This window comes from Numenius arquata, chromosome 12 (assembly GCF_964106895.1).
Source record: "Numenius arquata chromosome 12, bNumArq3.hap1.1, whole genome shotgun sequence".
Lineage (NCBI taxonomy): Eukaryota > Metazoa > Chordata > Aves > Charadriiformes > Scolopacidae > Numenius > Numenius arquata.
Window position 1 is genome coordinate 13,615,223 of NC_133587.1, and position 21,955 is coordinate 13,637,177.

A 21,955-nucleotide genomic window follows, 5' to 3' on the forward strand; every position below is an offset into this window, starting at 1 on the left:
GTCTGTCAGGGCAGCAGAGCTCCAGAGCAGAGTGTCCTCTAGAAACTGGGCTGAGGGTATCAACCTCCCTTCACTTGTGGCCTCATCCTTTTGCACCAGGTTCTTCACTAATTTGAAGTTGGTTCATTAGCTCCCTGGGTTAAGGAAGCCCCTAAAGTCAACATTTTGAACCCCTCTAAGTAAGTCTCGATACCAAATTTGGTGAAAATAAAGATGCTGAATGGGTAAGTGGGCATCCACGGGAAGTTTGAGTTGTCTTCTCAGTGGGGAATGTTTTTCAGTAAGAGCAACATAAATGTGTCTGTTATTAACAATTAATTACGGTGAAACACAAACTTGTTCTAAAAAATAACTTTTAGAAGGCAGAGATTTGTTCAGGGGAAAATAAAAAAAAAAACATTTTCATGCATTCTTAAAAAGTGTGATAAACCCCTCTGAAATAAATAGGACAAAACAGAATAAACCTGTCAAAGGAATAACATTTCAGTGTATCAGAAGACAAAATGCAATAACAAACAGATTTGAAGTGGGATTAGATCTGTTTTAAAAATACATTATCTGTCTACAAAACCAGAATATATTTCAGAAAACAACAGAGCCCTCTTAAGTGAATTTGAGGGAGCAAGAGCGATTAAATGAACAGTTTTCATATGCAGCAAAACTGCGTGTGAACAGTAGGAATTTTTTTCCTCCTCATTTTCCACTGTTTTTTTTGCAGTCTCCCCCCTCCATGATTTCCCTGGTCACCTTTCAGACCCAGGTTCATTTCTGAGGTCTCTAGATTGTTAAGCACTCATCTCCCTGGACGCTCCCTTTTTCAGTGCTGACGCACTACAAAAAAGCAGGACCATTTCTCTCAAAGGCATTTGAACTTCACAGTAATCCCAGTACCTTTTTGCCCCTGTATCATTCCAGCTGCCCTGATGTGTAGTTAAAATAATTCTTGGGTGAGGAAGTCATAGCTAGATTGGAATATAACCATGCAGCACTGGGAGAGGAACATTCCTACAGAAATTTAATCCATCCCAGAACTGAGAAACTAACCCTCCTTTCCCTTCCCTTTTGTAATAATCACACTTTGTCACATCCCAGTAAGTTGTTCTATGCACATCAGGCTAAAGGAAAAGAAAGTACTTCCACAAGCTGACGGGATTCCCTCTCTCTATTTAAATTTCCTGGAGTGAAAAGATGGTACTGGTCCCAGTGTTATACACACACAGAGGCAGGTTTATGACACACAGACCTTCAAGTTCATTCTGATGGGAACTGCAAAACCTTTGAGAAGTTCTGAACCTCCCCACTACTGATCTGGGAATGACTTTACACAGTGCTACTGAGGCTCAATTCTGCACCATCTCCGATCGCAGCGGAAGTTTCTATTCAGAGGACTGACAGAATCTAGTTTTCATTTTCCCGTCAGCATTTCTTCAGCAGCAGGACTCAGCTGTCTGAGAGTAAGTGTAGTGATCAGCCCCAGAAAACGCCATGGCTACTTTAATTCAAAAATGCAAGGACATCCCCGTGCACGCTAAGGGAGATATTCAGCCTCTGCCGAGAGCCAGGAAGGGATCCGTGGGGCTCCTCAGTCACGCTCAAGTGCTTCCGTGAAGGTTTAAGTGGCGTTCAGTCCTCCAGACGTCCTCTGCACAGGCGTGCGCTCACCTCGGTGCAGGAGGAGGCCGTGGAAGGAGCGTCCCCTTTATACCGTAGTTAGAATAACTGTAAAAGTATTTTCCCATGCAAATCAAATACGGAACAAGAAGTCACGAAGCTGCTCAGACTTTGGGAAGTTTGAACAGTTTTCCTTTTCCTGAACTGATAATCACCTGTGCTCAAGAGGCTGGGCGGGTTTCGCGTGGTCGCCTGTTGCCTACCTATTACTGCTAAGAACAAGCAAAATCGTTCCCAGGCAGCATGCACGAGAAAAAAAAAGGGAAAAAAAATAAAAATGTACCTCATAATGACTATTAAAGTTCCATTCTTTCATTTGCAAGAACTCACATTTTAAAGAAAGAAGAAATGAGTAACAGGAGATAAGGAACCACTAATGAGCCCTCTGCCTTGGTTTCAATTACATTGTGAAATTAATTTAATGCACTTTAAGAATACAAGAGGTAATCACTCTCTCTTGGTAAGAGGTTGCAATTTTCTCTAACACAGCATCAATATAAATATGTTACTTTAAGACAGGGAGAACAAGTCAGTTGATTCAGAAAGAATGGGACATATTAAAACAAATGCTATCAAGGAAACCAAATGGCAAAACTAATAAATAAACTGGCTAAATGAAAATTGTATGGCAGAGAGCTGGTAAATTGGGGCTTAATTAGAAACTTATTTTTAAAGAGTGTTTTATGCTAATGATACGCATCCAAGTGGCTAATGCTGTGGAAGACAACATTACTCCAGTAATTTAATAAAGAGGAGTAGCCCATGTGGGGAGAGATGTTTATGGCTGGAAATGGTAAGAAAAAAAAAATGGTAAGAAATCCGAGACCAATGAACCTGAAAATAAATACATACGAAGATACAAAAGGTTAATAACGCTTGTGGGTTTAAAACATGCTGGCAAAGCGTGAAATGGCTACACAGACCGGACAAACGCAGAGAGCTTTCTGATGCCCAGTGTCCCCACAGCAAAGGCTGATGATGAGTCCCTGCCACCGGCCCCTTCCACCGGTGTCAGCAAACCCTTATGCTGGGACACTGGATGGAGGGAAACGAGCTCAATAAATGTGCCATGGGTGAGTGCTCTGCTTTGGAGGATGCACTACTGATGCCATGACCTAGTGCTCTGAAATGCTGAAACCCCCCTGGCATTCCATAAGCCAATACTCAAAGGTGGGAGAGATCTTTCTTGCAACCACAAGAATCAAGTTCGTGTGAAGAGGAGCAGCTCGCAGAAAACCATGCAGAAGAGCGCACCACCAGGAGAGACAAGAAGCAGCCCCTGCGTGGAGCTGAACTGAACAGGGGTCGATCTGAACAGTCTATTTCTTGCTAAAAGGGGAGGAGAGAAAACTGGAAAGTCTCCAAAACTCTCTTTAATGGACTAAAACACTTTTTAGAGAGTTGTCTACTTTCATTTTCTCGGTTTTGAGGCAACGGGACACACACAGGGAACTGCCTCCCAGCCTGCTGAAGTAGAGACAGCGGAACAGCCTAATGCGTCTCCCAAGTAATTAAAGCTCCTCAGCTCCTGAGCAGGTGCCTTGCAGCAACACCCAAGATGTGTTAGAATCCCCCAGTAACACTCTGCCTAACACATTTTATTGCCTAATTACTCCCACACTCATGTTTAGTGCCCTTGTTAATCCAGTACTTGAAGAGAATACTTGCCTTGCTTAAACATGTCTCGATCCTAATCTTCCCGTCATTGGTGTAAATCAGGACCCATTTCCCTAACGTTAATGTGTGATGTCTGGGAATGTCAGTGTCAGATGTCTGGGAACGGAACGATTAGGCCTATATCCCAAAATGAACATTTTGTCTGGCACCTAGAATGTATTTATTTTCTTGCATCAAAACAAAATATGCTTTTTCTCTGGTACCAACTCAAAGCAGAGCTCTTAAGCTTTTAATGTCGAGATTAGTTCTGACTCCAATAAAGTGTCTTTTTTCCTGACTCTTACCAAAGACACCGCAGCGGTACCTGATGATTTCATTCAAGGCAGACTTTGCTCACTTCATCCTCAGAAAGACAACGATGCAAATGAAGGCGAATACAGGGCAATGCCATTAAAGATAATCAATATAACAGGTAGACAGAAGACAGCACAGACACAGTAGGTCATCTAGAACATCCCAGCTCAGCCTTTGACCAAGCCACAATGCAATTAGTTTGAGTGTCTCTGCCCATTGCCGCACAGCGGAGGGGGCAGATACGACTCCCCTCTTCAGGGGCTGGGATACGGAGTGTCTGAGTCCTTCTGTTCACACGGAGTTAATGTATGGAGGGAATTCAGCCTCATGACATATGGAAATGTGAAACTCTGGGAAAGCTCCAAGCCACAGAACCACATTGTTCAGTGATTGCTCAGCTGCTCGTCCCTCACAGGTGCCAGCAATGGAAGATACTGTTAACGTTATCAAGACTAGAAAATCACTTGTGATGCCACCTTGCCTGTGAGCTGCAGGCAATACTGTACCTTTGAAGAGCTAAAAGTGCATAAAATTAGCCACAGCTGTGCATATTCCACTGTCCTTGCCAATGGCTAGGCACTGAGAAATACAACATTGCAATTCACAGTAAGGACAAGAGAGGGAAAAAAAAAGAATTTCCACAGAGATTTCACACTCCATGGAGAGAAATAAGACATCTGCCTATAAATCAAAAGTGATACCCATTGCGACAGTAAGAATAAACACTAGAACTACCATCATTTCTTGTCTTTTTCCATTCATGTCAATCAAGAAAAATCCTCAAGAATAAGATCACCAAAAAACAGGCTCCAGGCATCCTCCGGCTCTTACCATCTCTTTTACGTCTCTTATAAAATTAATATTAGTAAAAACTCCTTTTTAAAAAGAGCCAACGTTCAGAAATGACAGGATGAGTGTGGCTTATTGACTCTTCTTGGTGACCTAACAGGTTGATGAAAATTAAATCAGTTTGCAAAAGTCAACTCAAGGTCAAACACTTATGTGACACTTTTCTGAAGTACCCAGATCAGCCACTGCAAATCAAAAGGTCACACAAGAATGGGACTTTTCAAGCTACGCAGGGTTTTTATTTTTCTTCGAATAGGCACAGAGCAAGTATCTTTTCTGCCAGTATGACAACATTCTTCCACCAACTCCAGAAAAATGAACAACTGAAACTGAAGAAACTACAGGTTCCCAAAAAAGAATCAATGCAGTTTCTCTGATCTCATGAAGAAATCTCTAGTCATGCTCTGGGAAACCCTGGGGAGACTCATTTCACCCAGACTCATCTTACCCAGTCCTGCTCCTTCTCTCTCTACCACCAGAAAGCCAAAATAAGGTATCCAAAACAGTCACGTCACCACCAGCTGGAAAAACTGAGGGGGGAGGAGGGGAGACTGAGACACATAGAATGTTTGTAACCCAGAGGAGTAAATTACACGAAAAATTTACGAGAAACTTTTAAAAGGAAAGCAACAAGAGGATATGGGGGAGCACTGGAGCCACAGATGAAAGGGGGAAAGGGGAGAAATGGCTCATCCTCCTTGGCTTTCAGTGGTGACACAACTGCTTACAGCCCCACCAGTTCACACATCAGGCTCAGCAGCAACTTCATGCAGCGCCTGCCACCCCAGGGCATGGCCTTCTGTAACAGCCTGGGGGGTGTCCCCATATAAAGGTGGAAAAAGTCCTCTTCTGCTACTCAACAACTGTTAGCTGGGGCTTCTTTGATCCCTCCCAACCCCTCTGTAAGTGCAGAATTGATCAGGATAAAGTACCTAGAAATAATTAACTTCTGTTACTGCCTCAAGACAGAAACAAGTGGAAAAAATGGAAAAAAATGGGATGGTGCCTCAAAGAAAAAAGGGTCATAGGTTCCTGCCAATTTTTGTTCAACTCTGGAAAGACTCCATAGGCAGTAACACAGTTATTTCAGATGACAGCAAGGCAGCGAGAGCACAAGAAGCAACCCTGAGTTTTGGAAATAGGGAGCTACCTGTAGCATGGCTGATGGCAATTACCCTGTCATTTCCTTAGGGCTCATTTTGAGACCATGACGTGTGTTGAGATACTCTCTTTACAGCTACTCCTCTGTTTGTGTTACAAGTAAATTGGTTTCTGACACCTTCGCTGGCAAAGCAGCCCCTGGGGTGATTCTGAAGTCCTTAGAAGACTTTGAAGCAACTCTAAACTCCAAGACAGAACCCAGACATTGTCATCATTGGTCCCTCAAGAGCCACACCTTGTGAAGCAACCTGGGGACGGAGCATCGCATCTTAACAATGTTTGTCTCAGGTTTGCTCAGCCTGGTCTATTTGACTTAACTGTTTGCTCTATTCTGAACTAATTGCAATGAAAATAAGGAATGTACTCTACTCTGTTGAATTACACCATGAAATAAGAATATAAGAATTATGCCCTGCTGCATTCAAGGTTAGGCTTGTGTGAGATCTTCTCTTAATTATCTACTTAATAGAGCGGTAGAGAGAAAAAAGTTAATGGGAAGTTTTTTCAGTGACATTCTGCCAATAGCAAGAACAGTCCTCAGGACAGGAAAGCTGTCGACAAGAGCAAGGGAGAGGAGGAACCACAGAGAGACAGATACCCTGTCTTTAAAAAAGTATAAATAACAGTGCACACATATAAGTCAAGTGGTTCGGGAAAGTGCTGTTCTGCTTTTGAAATCTTCCTTGGGGAAAAAAAAAAAAAAAACCAGACAAGAAAAGAAAGAGGCTTTTTCTTTGAATAGTAACTGTAATCAAGTTGTGTCACCACTGCAGCTTGTACATTACTGGCATTGTGCTTCACAGGAAAAGGAGACCCACATACCTTTTGTCGCCAGCCGGACACAGTTGATTTTTGTTTCCTGAAAAATAGAAATAAAAAACAGGAAAACATCAAGGTGTGTAATTTGCCCGTTTACAATAAACATAAAATCCTTTAAAATCTACTAAAACAAGTGTTTTTCTTGACACTTAGTCTCTGAAAATACCACCAACAGTTTTAGTTGCATAAACCACTCCGTACTAATGGACTCGCACACAGCTGCTTCTCTAAACTGTTGAGAAGAGTGACAACATGTTTTTCCCCACTCAATGTGAGAGTGATGGGTCCCATGGAACTGCCTGAGGAACTGACAGAATTTACCAGTTAAATGACCTGATCTGTAGTAAGCAGACAAGCCTTGGGTCAAAAGTACACGCAACTGTACATCGAATTTTCATGCACCATTACTGCAAATTTTGCAAATTGAGTATTTATTTAAACACATGGCAAACAGACACTGAAGCAGTCGTTTGACTATTCCAGCTCTCCACTCCATGTGAAGCAAAGCAGTGTGTTGCATGGCTCGCTCTGCCAAACCAACCATTCAAACACCACCCACACCGTGGCAGGTTTCATTGCAGAGCTGGGATAAAACCCAGCGCTTTTTGTTCAATCCACCTCAGAGCCGGCGGATCCACGTAAACAGGAGTTTGGATTGGAACACAGATGTTGTATTTGGCTTCACTAAAAGCTCAAACTCGGCAGCCTTCTCGGGCCACCTCTGCTGAAAACGCATTCCTTCTGGCAGCCTCAGCTCCTCATTCTACAACCCGGATTGGCATGGATCGCTCCTGTTCGATGCCTGACCCCCGCCCAAATCTTAATGTCCTGCTTTGGTTAAAAACTGACTTTGCCAGGCAGTAACCTGCAGGGATTTTGTAGCACTTTATGTCTTTACAAGCCCCTGTACACATCTCGGGTGTAATGAATACTGCATAAATTACTGTGTTTAACAACGCTACATTAATATGGATGTTGTCTGCGCTCTGGAAACAACAGCCCAGCAAATGCACCGCTGAGCACCTCACTCCAGCCTCAAGCAATGAGATGAACACTGCGAAAGTCTGAATTTGCTCTTGGAGAAAATCTGTTCCATCTGTGACAGACCCTCCTTGGCCTGAGCAGAAACCCACAGTCCCATCGTGCCCCTTCTCCTCACCAACTTACGTTGTGTGCAGGAAGGGGACAAGTGTAGGTAGGACCCACACTGGGAAAGCAAGAGCGATTCCCTCTGATCCCTCAACATACAAGTCGGTCACACTCTCTGGATGCAAGTAACCCTGTGTCTAGTCTAAAAACAATGAAATATTCAGGAGAAACTGTCCCTTTGTTGATGTCACCTTCAAACTGTCTTAGGGAATTCCTGGAAGACCAAGGACAAATCATGTCTATTAAGGACATCCTCTCCCAGCCCCTAGAGCAGGACTGAAGTACTGTTTATCCCAGTAAACCAGAGGCACCTCTCTTTGGCTCCCTCACCCCTCTCTCCCTCAGAAATCAACTCCCCCCCACAACCTGTACAATCGCTGGCACTGCGAAGTCACCAGCAGAGCTCCCCATTCATCTCTGCCTCCCGTATAATCAGCTCGAATTGCCAGCTATTCTGGAAATCCAAAATCTTTATTACTAGTGATGATATATGAAGCAGGAAAAACACAGCTTTATTTTCAGAGCACAGCCTCAGCACATAATGCTGGGAATTATAAGACAGATAGATTCTGATGTAGTTTGCAATCTAAGACAAGGTGACCTGGAAAATCAGCAATGAAAAATAAAATAAATAAAAAATATCAAATAGCATTTCTGCAGCCTAAAAGTAGGTGGGCGCTTGCTCATGTTTTGTTGTGGAAAATTTTCTTGTGTATTTATTTCTCTCCGCTAGCTTCAAAGTGCAACAAAAAGCTGGATAAATTAGTCAACGTTTAGAAAAGAAGAGGTGAGAAAACAAAACGCGAAATCTTGTTAATGATTCTGTAACTGATCTCATTTGAGCATGTGCGTATCCCTGCACATTACCCTCCCACGGGGTAATCTGAGAAGACAGGATGCAGTGTGTTCCCTTTGCATCCACATCTACTAATTGCTGCACTTAGCACAGACAATCACAGTTATTAGAAGACCATGATCTGGCACCGCCAAAAGCAAGGGCGACCAATCACTAGGGGAACAAGACATCTGGACTTCAGAACTTCATCTCAAGTTGCACCTTCTGAGAAGGAAAACATAAAAGACACCTGCACAGACACCAGCCGTCCAGCTATTAGGGATGCTAAAGTTTAAAGACTTGAATTCAGTCCATATTCCTGATAAGACCTGATTATTCCATCGATTTTCACTGATCATCTCATTGATCAACCCACTGCTCATCTCTTTGGTGTCTCATAAAAATTAAATCCCTTTAAATTTACTCTATTTTTCTTTGATTGATGCTGAGAATTTTGAGTTTGTATGAACTTTTTTACCAAGAAGCAGAATAAATAAATACACAGGGATTTTTTTTAAAAAAAAGAGTAGAACCATTTCCCCACAATCACATTTGTTTTCTGAAAAACACTACTTTTGATTCAGACAAGTTGCTTTCCTGCCCACAGTAAAGATGCTTCTCTTTAGCCAATAATAAAGCAGGTAATTCTCACATTTACGTGAGGTAATTTACGTAGGTAATTCTCAATTATCTATCCAGATGGCTTAAAGCAACTACAAGAAAAATAATGAAATAAAGGGATAATAAAAAAAGTTTTAGAAAAACGGAAGTCATTTCCCCAAATTTCAGTCTCTTTGGTGCTTCTGAATGTTCTTTCAAATGCTGTGATACCACTGAAGTTTTACAGGGCCTTATGTCTACAACAACCTTAATGATGACCCAAGATCCTACATATTCAGTATAAGATACCTGTTTTGTCTTGTGGCTGAAATGCTAGAAGTAACTTAACTTAAGATCCCAGTAGCACGACTCTTCGGCTCTGTATCACTGCCAGGTTATGGCAGACGTTTGGACCCAAACAGTAAGAGAACAACATAGGCATATTTTAATCAAGATCCTGGAACAGGAAAACACTCCATGAATACGTCCCACAGCTCTTGATCCAACTTTCATTTTCCAACATGCTTTGTATCCAGGAAGCTGACTGAGTATGAAGCCCATCTACATGTTTACTAGAACATATTTATGCAAGTTTGTTTGCTGGAACTTCCACATGAATAAAACAGGATTACAGTGTACCCTCACTCAAGGCTGAACCCCAGCTAAATTTTTAAGTCCGTACAGCATGGACACAGACCACATGAGGATGGTGCTTCAGAGCACTGGCAGTCTGTTGCTGGAGAGCAGACCCGTATCAGAGTAGAACCAGTCGGAATGGGCTGGAGACCCCTCTGAAGAGAATCCAGATTGTGCTGAGGAGCTGGGGGAGCCCCTCTCTGCCAATGCAGCTCACGCACACAGACCTGAAACTACAACACCATGGGCCTGCTTTAGCATCCCTCTGAACCTTCAAGATTTTTTTAAACATTCTTTTAATATCCTTTGTTTATTTCTTTTTCAAAGCAAGGGAGCCAACACTGTCTACTAATTATTTAGGTTCCTAAATGCACATTTCACTGAAGTACACTGGATGATAACAAGACAAGTTCTGCCTCTGTCTCTTTAGTGTTTGTATGGGAACAATTTGCTGCAGAAAAGGGCTATGAGGGCAGCAGGACATATGTTTATGTGACAGCTGCATCTTCACAACCTAAAAGGGCAAATGATTTTTTTTTCCTTTTCCTTTAAAATGACAGCATGCTGTTTACAGACTATGAGCAACAATAAAAGAAGCAGAGCTTTTTCATCCATCTGTTTTCACACCCACAATTTTTCCTTTACTTTACTATTATTATGACTTTGCCTTAGTTAAACAGTGCGTGCCTTGTCTGAAGAACCACCTGCCAGCACCGGCGAGACTTGCTGTCCCCAGATGTACCGTTTGGGGCTGCCCTCCAACAGGCACGGTTTCATCAGGCAGCTCCCGCTGGGGACAGGCAACTGGAACTTTTCCTGGTGCCTAGACCAGACAAGAAATGACCAATCTCCCACTTGGTCTCAGTTTCAACTTTAGTTCCCTGTGTTCCAGAGCTCCACACTGACTGTGCTTGTTGGCAACCTGCTTCACACAGGATAGAAACTGTTGTCGTGTCCACTGAACATCTTACGGAATTATTTTTGTGGTTCTCAACAAATTTTGCCCCAGTTCAGAGGAGCTCTAGATCATGTGCTTCTATTTCATCGCACCGAAGCCAACTGTTTGCTGTCTTTAAAATAAATGATGTGCCTATGTCTGTGCAGGGTCAATGGACTCCCCTATAATATCTATTGCCAGCTTAAGGAAACTGCTAGCTCTCCGACAGACCATGCCAAACCTGGTATTGTCTTTCCAATTATCAGCTATTTTTACTATCCATGTCGTTTGGAGAAGGGAGGTTTAACCAAGTGGTTAGGGCTTTTACTATTTACAATAGAAAGCTATCGCAATGATATATAGTTAATCATGGAATACCCACACCTCTCAATCTCTCAAACGTGAAGTAGACAGGAGGTGGGTTTTATTTACTACCCAGAAAACACTCAGGTCCACATATTCTGGCCCAAGACAGTCAACCTGATGTGGAAACAGGGGCTTAAAAAGAGTGAAGTGCTTCCACAGCTGCTTTATTTCTGCCCCAGCTACTCCAACATGAGATTAAGGAGGAGTAAACTTGAGTGAAGGAAACTGTACACCTGAAATCCTACTGAACTCAAAGCTGTTTAATAGTTTGCAGAAGCAATGCAGGTGCCTTGGTGCCACTTCATTTTTCAGAACACAGCTCGTGCTGAACTGAAATACTTCACTGTTTTTTTTTCCTGGGCCATCTCCACAGGGACGAATGCCACCTCTCTGCTGGCAGCTCTAGCCATACCTTCAAAACGTCCCAGAAGAATGTTGTGTACGGTGAGCAGACCTGTCAGCATCTAGAAATCCAGCCTGAAGTCCCTTGATAATAATGAACTGCCTGATTGTGCATGTAGTACAAGTCATTAGAGAGGGAAAAAAAATCAATAAAAATCTCTGTAGAGTCTATCATTCCCTCAAAAATAATATTCTCATTGATTCCTGTGGTGCTACTTTTCACAATTCGGGCCTGAAAACATCATTCACCTGTTGGACCACCAGCAGCTGGCAGCATCCCCCACATCATCTCCCGCTGCGTTACAAAGGCTCCTGCCTCATCTCCCATTTAGAGGAAAAATGGCCAAGAGTTATCGATCGCAACTGGGCCGTTACAGGTTTCACTGTAACTCAAGGAGATAAGATGCAAGTGCAGGAAGGGCTTTTAGGAAGCTCTGGTTTCTCAGCTGCTCAAAAATTCAGGCAGGTTTCACACATCCAAGTGTGTTACTGCATCACTAACCAGAGACTGTCACCTACAGCGACCCAGATAAAGAACTTGGGGACAATAAAACCTCCAACGTTTAGCTTTGATTACGCAGTCACTATAAAGGTAAGGGAGGATGAGGAGTGACACGGTGTTGCCAGCCTGGCCTTACCTTTCAGAGGAATTAGCGCTGCAAGGGCTGGTGTTTTAATGGGGCTGAGCTCGGGGAGGTTTTTCAGCCAAGGAGAACATGGTGCCCTGTCAGGCAGCCATCTGCAGCAGGTGGCACTGGGACAACCATCAGCCAACTACCTGGATGGCTGCGACAGCGTGTGTGGAGATCCTGCCAGAGGACAGCCAAGCCAGTTGTCCATTCTTCTTCCTCTGTCACTTCTGGTGCTAACTCCTTCTAACAATTAAACAGTAACTAATGCTGCTTCTCCTTCCCCAACCCCTCTACCCCCCAGTTACAAACCCTGCAGCTTCTGGTTCCTTTTTCTCTTTTTTTCTCCCCTCTTATTTCAAAACTCTGACACATTTCAGCTCAGCATCTGGCTTTCAACAGACCCTAGGAGGGAAACTCACACAATTTGGAAGCGTTTTGTATACCAAAGCTGAAAAGCATTCTGGTTCGCACGTGTTCTATTTAGACCCCTGTCTGGAAGCAGCACCACGTTGACCAAACTTCGTGCAACGGCCCTCAGAAAAGAACTGAGGCGGCGACAGCTCATTCAAAGTCTCAAACAGCAAGTACAACACTGCACAAGAGAAGGCAGAAAAGCTCATGATCTGATTTCGCAGCAATTTGCCACACTTGTTTTGCATCCAGCTGTTAATTATGTTCCTTTCACTGTAACAATGGTGGCTGATGGTTGCAGAGCAGACAAGAACACCAAATGAGCACAATCCTCCACGTCCAGAGGAGCTGAGACAATGCAGAACTCCTAGAGCACTTCTACCTCCTCCTCATCAAGACTTTTGACCAAACGCAGACTGTTTGTTCAAATCAGGCTCTCCCCAGAGCCCTACATTTCCAAAGGAAGATGTTCTGGTTCACTGCACGAAGGCTTCTCATTGCAGGTTCCAGGTGTGGAAAGAAGTTTCATCATTCCACAACTGTCAGTGATTAATGAAACTATAGAAGATCCTAATTAAAAAATGAGTGGCGATGTTAAGTTTCTCATGTGCAAGGGAACATAAGGCTGTATTTTAATTGAGCTAAATTGTTACCATTTCAGATTTTGTGCAGATGCGCGTTATCAGAAGCGCCACGTTGCAGCCATAATTATTAGTAGGCTTCACGAAGCCCAGTCAAAGCTGCTCAGGCTATAGACATAAGTGAAAATACAGAACCCTTAAATACAAACTATACCTGTAAACAATTCTGGGAATGAAACAAAACTTATTATTTACAGTTGCAAAAGACTGGATGAAAATCAGACCCTAGCGTTTGAAATGTGGGGCTTAAGGATTTTATCCAGAAACAAAAACTATCACAGCTACTCCTTGCAAGATCCACATTCCACTTTTGGACATTTCCTCTATATTTTTTCCCATAGCACTGCACTTCAAGGATATATAATCATATACTGTACCAAGATAAATTATTAACACAACAGGCAATTTCTTACTCAAACAGGAATTTGTTTTGTCTGGCAGGACACTTCTCACGCTTTCACAAACTGGGTCTTGTTGCATACAGACTCTTTTGATTAATTATGCTTAAAACGTCCTTTACAGTCTTGTGTTCCTATCAGAACAGCCCAAGTGAGTCATCCTTCTTTGAGACCTTATCACCTTGTATGTGGAGAGTGTGATGCGACCTGACAGCTACAGAGATCCAGAAAAAGCAGGAACCACACATTAAGTGCTGTCTTAATCCAGAACGCCAAGGGAAGCCTACACTTCCATTCATCCCACCCATTTATGGCATATTATATTGTACTTAAGCAAATAAAGTTTTTTCTTCCCTGGGGATCCATTCACTAGCAATTAACTATCACACAAGGGGGAACTAACTAGACACAGAGAGATATACACATATATTTCACCATTTCCTTTATAAAGGCAAATCCAAAATAGAATTAACTGAGTGGTACTGGAAGGAGACTGTATCGACCAGAAAGGAAACCGAGGTGAAAACCAGCAGAGTGTTGAAGAGATTTGTGCTTGTCAGGCACAGAGCAGAAACTCTGCAGGAGAATGGTGATAAATGAAGGCAGTAAAACACCACGGTATGTTGTGAACATGCTCTGGCATTGCTGGCTCGTTAAACAATATGCAGCCCTCTGTGATGTGTAGCTGCATTTTGGCATTTTGGGTATAAAAGACACTATCCCAAGTGGAGACCAAAGCCTACACCATTCACCTTTGATTGATTTTTCTAATTTCGCTCTTTCAGAGGTGATGTCTTAGAGAATTTATCCATGTCAAAGTCAGATTCTTGAAAGCACTGGCAAACGTGCTAGTAACACACTCGGCTACCCAACTTCTTGATGCCATGTTAATGCTCTAAGACTCTTCGTGAAGCCAGAGTGTCAAATTATATCACGTTATGTGATAACGAACAACAATTAGGGCAGTCAAAGGGAGGAAGGCGAATGACTGCTTAGGCTGGATGTGACCCGCACGCTGTGAGCTGAACAGACCTGAAACAGGAAAGTTAAAAGAGCAGGGCACAAACTATTCTAGGCTGGAATGGAACGGAAGAGGGAAAAAAGGCCTTCACTTTTCCTGTGATGGGACCTGCTGCAGCAGGTGACATGCACATCACTTGAGTCTGAGAATAGCACAGACTATGTTTCCTGTGCTGTCTCCATTTTAAACTTAATATCACAGAGTAAGTTAATGTGAAAATATAGCCCAGGGTATTCAAAAGGAGTAAGAAAGGTATGCAGGTAGTCCCCACTGCAGTATGACTTACCAAAGCTGAAAATTCCAACCAAAAGTGCTACATTATGATAAGACCAAATGCAAGCTACGAGGTAACCCAAATTCACAGCTTTTGGGTAGATCTCATCTCCTAATGCCTCCTCCAAAATCAAAAGCACCATGAACTGGAGACTACCAGGATATTGCAGTTACGACTTTTAAAAGCATAATAGTCCCTACTCTGACATTCATGCATATGCCAGGAAAAAAAATTCCAAATTCTAAGCAATTAATTTTGTAAATCACATGCCAGCATGTGTCTTTACATAGTCTGGCTCCCCAATAGGATTCTCATTGGATCTAGGCATCAGAGACTTGATTGAAAGAAAACTAGTGGCACGTTTATCATAAAATTTCTGTAAGAGGTTAACAATGAGAAACAGTTAAACTGGTATCCAATGGAGAAGGAAGGAGAAAGGTGGGGAGGAGAGACAGAGGTGGTCATATGTAGAGATCCAGCTTCAATTTTCTTTGTACTTACTCCATTTGCCTTGCTCAGAGCTTGGAAGTATATGCTGTAGCTTTTCAGGGGAGAAAGCGGAGCGTTCCAGTAGCCATTGTAGGTTTTGTTGTCACCCACGGTGAAAGGCTGTGTGACAGGCAGGTTGATGGGCTTCAGCTCGGCTGCGAAGTAGTGCGGGGAGTCGAGACTGGAAGCGTTCTTGTAGCTCACTGGGACGGAGAAGCATTCAATGATGTCTGCAGCTCTCCGTGCTTTCTGCAGCTTCTCCTCCTTGACAACAAGTTGATAGACACTAGGAGGGAGAGAGGAAGGTAAGATTAGAGCCCCAAGAGCCTTAAATATCAAGAATGTTTCCAACAAGAAAAGGAAAAGGCAACGTAAGAGAAACACTGTGAGGGCATCGCAGCAAACACCGTTTTCGGCACACCAGTAGCAGCAGCCACTGAATGTTATTATGTGGGCAAGATGCTGACCTCTTGCTCTGTTGATTTAGTTGACTTAATCAAGGTACACTTTGGTGGAAGTCAGAATAGATTTCAGTCACGACACACTTTGGGAAAAAGATTAAATGACAAAATATCCAGTCTATAATGAATTTTTAATGTACTGAATATTAGAAAGTAGATACTTTCTTTTTCAGCCACCAAGCTGAAACAGGAATTGTTTGCTTGGGCCAAATGGAGACTGCGGTAGAGGAGAGCATTAGCAGGTGGCAATGGTGTCAGGTCCCTTTTGCAATAGTTTCAGGGTGCAAGAACCAGTTTAGGTCAAAAAGATTCTCAATTCTTCTCAGAAAGTAACTTTTCTTGCCCCTCCCTCACACCTCTCTTTGGGATATGTCCTCAGATGAAGAGTCCTCTAACATTAATTCTGGACAGCAAGTCTCCTCCTACCTTCCATCACTAAATGTTGGGTTATATTCTGAGCAGGTGGCTTTATTCCTCTCCCAAGTCACTTTTGTTTCAGGAAATAACAACTCTTCGTATTCTTTCCAACTCTATGAAATGTTAATCCTTTTCAATTCCCGCTAAGCTTTTGGCCTTTATGATACATAACAGCAATCTTGTTATTTCTAGCTTACTATTTCAGGCTCGAGGAGCTTGCAAAGTATTCAAATGCACTCTGATTTTTTTATTTATTTTTTTTCTTTCTTTCTCAGGCAGTTAACAAAGCCCCCGAGTTCAATACTGCTACAGGCCAAGGCAGGTTTACTGTCTGCTTAACACCACTCACCCGTTTGACAAAGAAAGATACCGCTGCAGTCATTTTACTTTTTGTCAGGATATTCCCACGTGCTGCCCTCACCTGTCTGTGGGAGACTGGCCCTTTGTTTAGGCAGACAGGGGAGATCGATTAAAAGATTGGAAACAGCCAGCAGTGTATCACTCTCCCGGCTTTCACAGGCTCATTGTTGCAGAAAGATTGGTCTGAAAAATTCCTAGCATAGCAATAGCTCATCAATGCTTCTGCGGGAAGTGAATTTCTGGCACTGTCGAGCTGGAGTGAGACAAAACCTAAGCTCGTGCTTTTGAATTCGCTGTTATTGCAGGTCTGCGGGTATCTGGCATGCTCAATACTAACGACAACGAGGCGGTCAGCGAGTCACTTGGAAATCATGTGGCTCCCACTGCGAGACACAAAACCAACTAATTTTCACAAGACCAATTTATGAATTACTTAGAACTGAAGTTGTCCTTACGCAGGACGCTACTAACATTTGCTAATGCAGCTGGAGCACCCACCAGGCGTACGGATCGCAGCCCTTAATGACATCCCATCAACATTTTGGAAAACTTTCCTCAATCCTACAGTCCATTAGAGGCCTTAATAAAATACCGTAGACCTTCTCTGGTATCTATTTTACAATTTCTAAAAAGATACACAGGCTTCCCAGCAACACTTTAAGTATTACTGCTGAGGATGTAGTGGGAGCTGGAAGCAAAAGCCTGTTTAACCTAAGCCGTCCCCTCAGCTTGGCAGCAGAAACGTTTTGCTTGCCATTTTGGACACTACTCACTAACAGTCTATCTGCAGATTCTTATTCTGACCCTTCTCTCTGGCAATATCAACCTACTGGGAAAGTCTGTCATTTTGTTTGTCAGCAACATGCAAAATTGTGACTGACATTTTAATGGGCATTTGCCACACGCCTTTGAACCTAAAAATGCTTGGTTTCTGTTTTACACAATCCCAAACGCTTGTCTTTTCTGGTTACAGAAAATGTTTCCTTTAGGTATATACATAAATATATATGTATAAATATATTTAAATCTCCTTTCAGCCTAGACGGAGGCCAAGGGTTCCTTCTTCCTACCTCCCAAAGTATCCAAAGGGTGACTTACTCTCCTGGTGATCCCTCTTACACACTTGTCTGTCTGCAGAGACATGTCCCAGGGCCATGAACTGCCAGATAACTGAACTCTTCCCCTAATCACCAGAGAACTTACTTATCTTTGAAGACATTCTCCGTTTCTCCCTTCAGGGTTCTGATACACCCTCCACCAGCACAGGCCCTCTTCTATATCACGAGCAACCTGGTCTGGTGGGAGGTGTCCCTGCCCAGGGCAGGGGGTTGGAACTTCATGATCTTTAAGGTCCCTTCCAACCCAAACCATTCTCTGATTCTATGAGAAGAGTTTTGATACATATAGAACCTACTGACAGATCCTCTTTTGCCTGCATTCTTTCACGTTTTCGCTTTCATACTCAGCCATAATGCACTTCTTCCTTTCATGGGGATAACTTACTCTTTTAATGACCTGAAATCTTACTTTTAATGTTTATTCTTTTGGAATAAATTGAGGAGTCCCTGAAAGCACAACGGTACGTTCATGAGCATTCAACTGAAGTGTGATAGATGCCCCATTTGTGTTCAAGTTAAAACCCCATTAATCTCCTGCTCGAATTCTGTCTCCTTTTCTATGAAACCGGGATGCGAGGGAGCGCTGCGCTCACTGTTCACCCTGTTTAACGCCTGCTCTGCTGGAGCTCAGGGTGCGCGACTGACTGACTGCTTTCTTGGCAGTTTTCTCCTCTCTGCCCCTGCTCCCACCGACTGACCCAGGACGTGTGCCTCCGTGTGCTCTCCCTGTGTGATGCGGGGACCATCACCCTTCGGCTTCACTCTTTTCTCGCAGTCTCAGGTATTTGGTAGTGGCCAAGTGGCCACTCTCACAGGAAGCAGTCAAGTGGACGAGAGCATGGCTAATTTCAAAGTTTACTCCGGAGTGAAGATTAATCACTCTGAGAAATTATTTCCTTGTCAGATGATTACTCTGGGTCCCACTTTCTGACATTTTGATCCCAGTACTTTGGTCTTTTAGACCCTCCAGAAGCGCAGGATTCCTAGTTCACCCCTGGCTGGTACACAGACCGGTAGAGTCTCATTTCCTTTTTTTCTTCTTTTCTGCCACATCTCTGTATTTCAGGTTATGCTCTTTTCCTCATGTTTTGTTTTTACCTAGCAGCAGAATCCTCCCAATTGCCTTTAGGGCATTTTCAGAGATCAACTTCTCTGCATTAACAAGTGAAGTGCTGCAAAGCACAGCAAGGGCTTCCCTTCCACACCCGCTACCATCAGCATTAAGATGCTCTCACAACTGTTTGCCTTTTCATTGGAGCAAAAAGTCAGTGATCCTATGTCCAAATGGAATTCCGGTGGGAATTCTGAGTAGCAAGCATCCCATTACCCACCCTAGAGTTTGGCCAAACCATCTCCACTCCTACACTCCTACATACATCTCCATACTCCAACAATTCTCAAAAGAGTAAAAGTAATTCAACTTTGCTCAGAAGATGGTAACATTCCATATGTTATGAGCCCCAAGATTGCGGTTGGGCACCAACTCAAGAATAAACTCGGTGAGCAGGATCTGCCCTTTTGGCCTGCAAAAGCTCTTTGGCTGCAATCACAGCTCTGTGTCAATCTTGGGCAGGGCCAACCATTTGCAACTTGTTAGGCCTGATAATTTTGTAATACACCACAGTGGGATTCCAGCCAAGGGAAAGCAGGGCTGTTTTTCCAACAAGAAGTGCTAGAGGGAAGGAAGAAACCAGTGGGCAATGTAAATAAGGAGGCGATAACCAAACTATTCTAATAGCTCTTATTCTGGCCACCAGTTAGGCAGCAACACGGATCTCCTGGGGCTCTCCCCCTCTCAAGCTTCAGAGCTGCTGCTTCCAGCCACCACCAGCTAAAGCTCCACTATCATAGCAGGATTGATAGTTGAAAATGCCCAGCTGGATAAAAGAAAGTTGCAGTGTCATACATTGAAATGATATTAAAAAGAGACAACAAAAGGAAAGCATTAAAGCTCCCCACACTATATAACAACTTCAGTACCAATAAACTGAAAGACGAGATGGTAAAACTAACAGCTACATTTAAATTTTTAATATTCAGCCGAATTTGCAAACGCTGCAATCCAACGCACACACGTCTGCTGCAGAGCAACCAAAGCAGGGCTCTCACGTTCCTCATGCTAAACTACTCCATCCTACCTCCCTGCAGCCAAGTGATGCTGCTGTCCCCGTAAGGACAGGGAAGGACTGGCTTCCAGACATCCATAAGCTCTGCTCTCCAGAGAGCTCTCCAGGGATTCTCCAATCTGGGCGACTAATCAAATGCCTGGCTTCCTAGAAGTCTGGGGAGCCAACTGCCCTGTTGTGCAGCTGCACACTCTTACTAGAAAAGGAGGCCAAAACTGGATTCCTCGAGAAATTTCACAGGTCTCAGATAGATAAATCCACATTTCTTTAATAGAAGCTTTTTAAAGTTTTTGACAGCTCCACTCTAAATCACTGATAAAAGCAGCAGCCATAATGGTCGCCACCGCACAAATGTTGTCTGCAGAGGAAGAAAATGTGCTCTTATCATCATCTGCAAGGTAATCTTTTAAATGATGAGTTCTCTATTCAGCATGGAAGCCCAAGTGCGGATAATCAACATTCCAAATCACAGCCCGTTTCTGTGCGACTGAGATCTCTCTGAGCACTGTCAGATTTCTTCTTCCCCTGCTCTTCGTTTCTCTCTGTGTCTCGTGCAGCACGACATGAGGATGGACCGGGGAAGCGCTTGCCCACAAACCTACCCATGTGTTTAGACCAGATTCAAGTCTTGGATGTAAAATGTGCACGAATGTGGAGGGGAAACACTGAGTCAGAGCTTTCCGTAAAGCATTCAACATCTGCTCAGGGCTCTTTGCTATCCTGACATGATATCAACAAGGTGAAATCTTCACGATAATGGTAGGATGTGAAAAGGAATATCATTTCTTTGTAACCTCACAGTGATCCCCTCACCTGACTTATTAAAGCTGAAAAGAAACAATGCTTCTGCAGCTTAGTACTCCCTCTGGACCGATTTTGGTACTAAATTTTCTTAAACATATCATATGAAGATTTCATAGGTTTTCATTTAATTTTAATATTTAACACATAAATATATTATCAGCCATATATTACTTCCAATAATATTTTCTCCTCAGGAACAAAAATAAGTGGCAATTAGTACAGCCTCATCTTGCAGTGTATTTTTTAGCAGATTATTGTGAGCAGGTTTTGCAGCTCACCCAACAGAGAACAGAAACTTCTCATTCCTAGCTCAAATGAACACCTTACTTTCACAATAACTGTTTGATAGGCTACAGGAAATAAGATATTACCAAAGGGCAGAGGTCTCCTTATTAAAAGTTATTTTAATTCAAAGAATGAAGGACAAAAAGGACAAACGAAGTAAGGATGGAAAAGATGTGCATCTTCTATAGCCGTGTCATCTGAGACTGAAGGCAGGTGGGAGGGAGCAGCTGACATGGAGCTGGACATTGAATGTCCATTGTTGCACCTGTTCTGTAGAATTAACAGATTCAGCAGTTCTGAAAAGGCTATCCAAAACCATGAAAATTAAACCCAAATACTACCTGACCAATCCACGAGAGTTAACGCTGCACAGAGGTGAATAAAAGACATCGGGTGCGTATGAACACAGCCAACTGTACAATAATTAGAGGGGCCAACAATCAGTTCAGTCTTTTCTCTTATTTACAAAGCAAATGTTTTTAAGAAGATGCCCTGAGGACCACAAGAGCATTGCCAGTGCACTGGTTCATACCCTTGGGGAGCATCACACAGAGACCTCAAACACCGAGAGCTGATTTCCTACTTCAGAGCCCTGCCACAAACTACAGGAATCAGACAGAAGTTCAGCCATCGAACACCAGGCCTGCGCGCTGGAAATGTTCACTGGAAACACACCCTCAGACCAGTTTCCCTGGTTGTTGTTTAAACACAGCAGTCCTGACACCAGCCAGCTTTTTTTTTTTTCAGAGCCCATTTTTCAAGTTAAGAGTTAAGTCACAGAATCCAGGCTACAGACACTTAACACTAGCTTTTTTATTGTCTGGTTTTCCATTTAACTTATGACCCTGTTAAATCCAGTTGAGCCAATTTAAATATATTTGTATATATCCATGAAGGTTCATCACCTTTATTCTGACAGCATGGAGTGATCTCCCAGGCTACTGGGATGGGAGAGGGTTTGATGCCTTGCCTGACACCCACATTTAGAATTCAGATTAGCTGTTGAATGTGCATATGCTTGTTTTATGGCCAAGCTGATTTCAGTGGTGGAAACTGAGACCAAAACGTAGCATCAACAACGTTATTTTCTCTTTCTTAAAGGTATCTAAATAAAAACCTGAA

General features: G+C 43.0%; 1 protein-coding gene across 1 annotated transcript in view; it reads right to left on the reverse strand.

Moving 5' to 3' along the window:
• Window positions 1–21,955, reverse strand: part of PTPRT (protein tyrosine phosphatase receptor type T) — a 477,289-nt gene that overhangs the window by 80,164 nt on the left and 375,170 nt on the right. The window contains exons 12-14 of the mRNA XM_074157294.1: window positions 15,275–15,548; window positions 6,475–6,511; window positions 1,827–1,883 (exon numbers count right to left, since the gene is read on the reverse strand). Of these exons, the coding sequence (XP_074013395.1) occupies window positions 1,827–1,883; window positions 6,475–6,511; window positions 15,275–15,548 (368 nt within the window). The remainder of the gene's footprint in view (window positions 1–1,826; window positions 1,884–6,474; window positions 6,512–15,274; window positions 15,549–21,955) is intronic.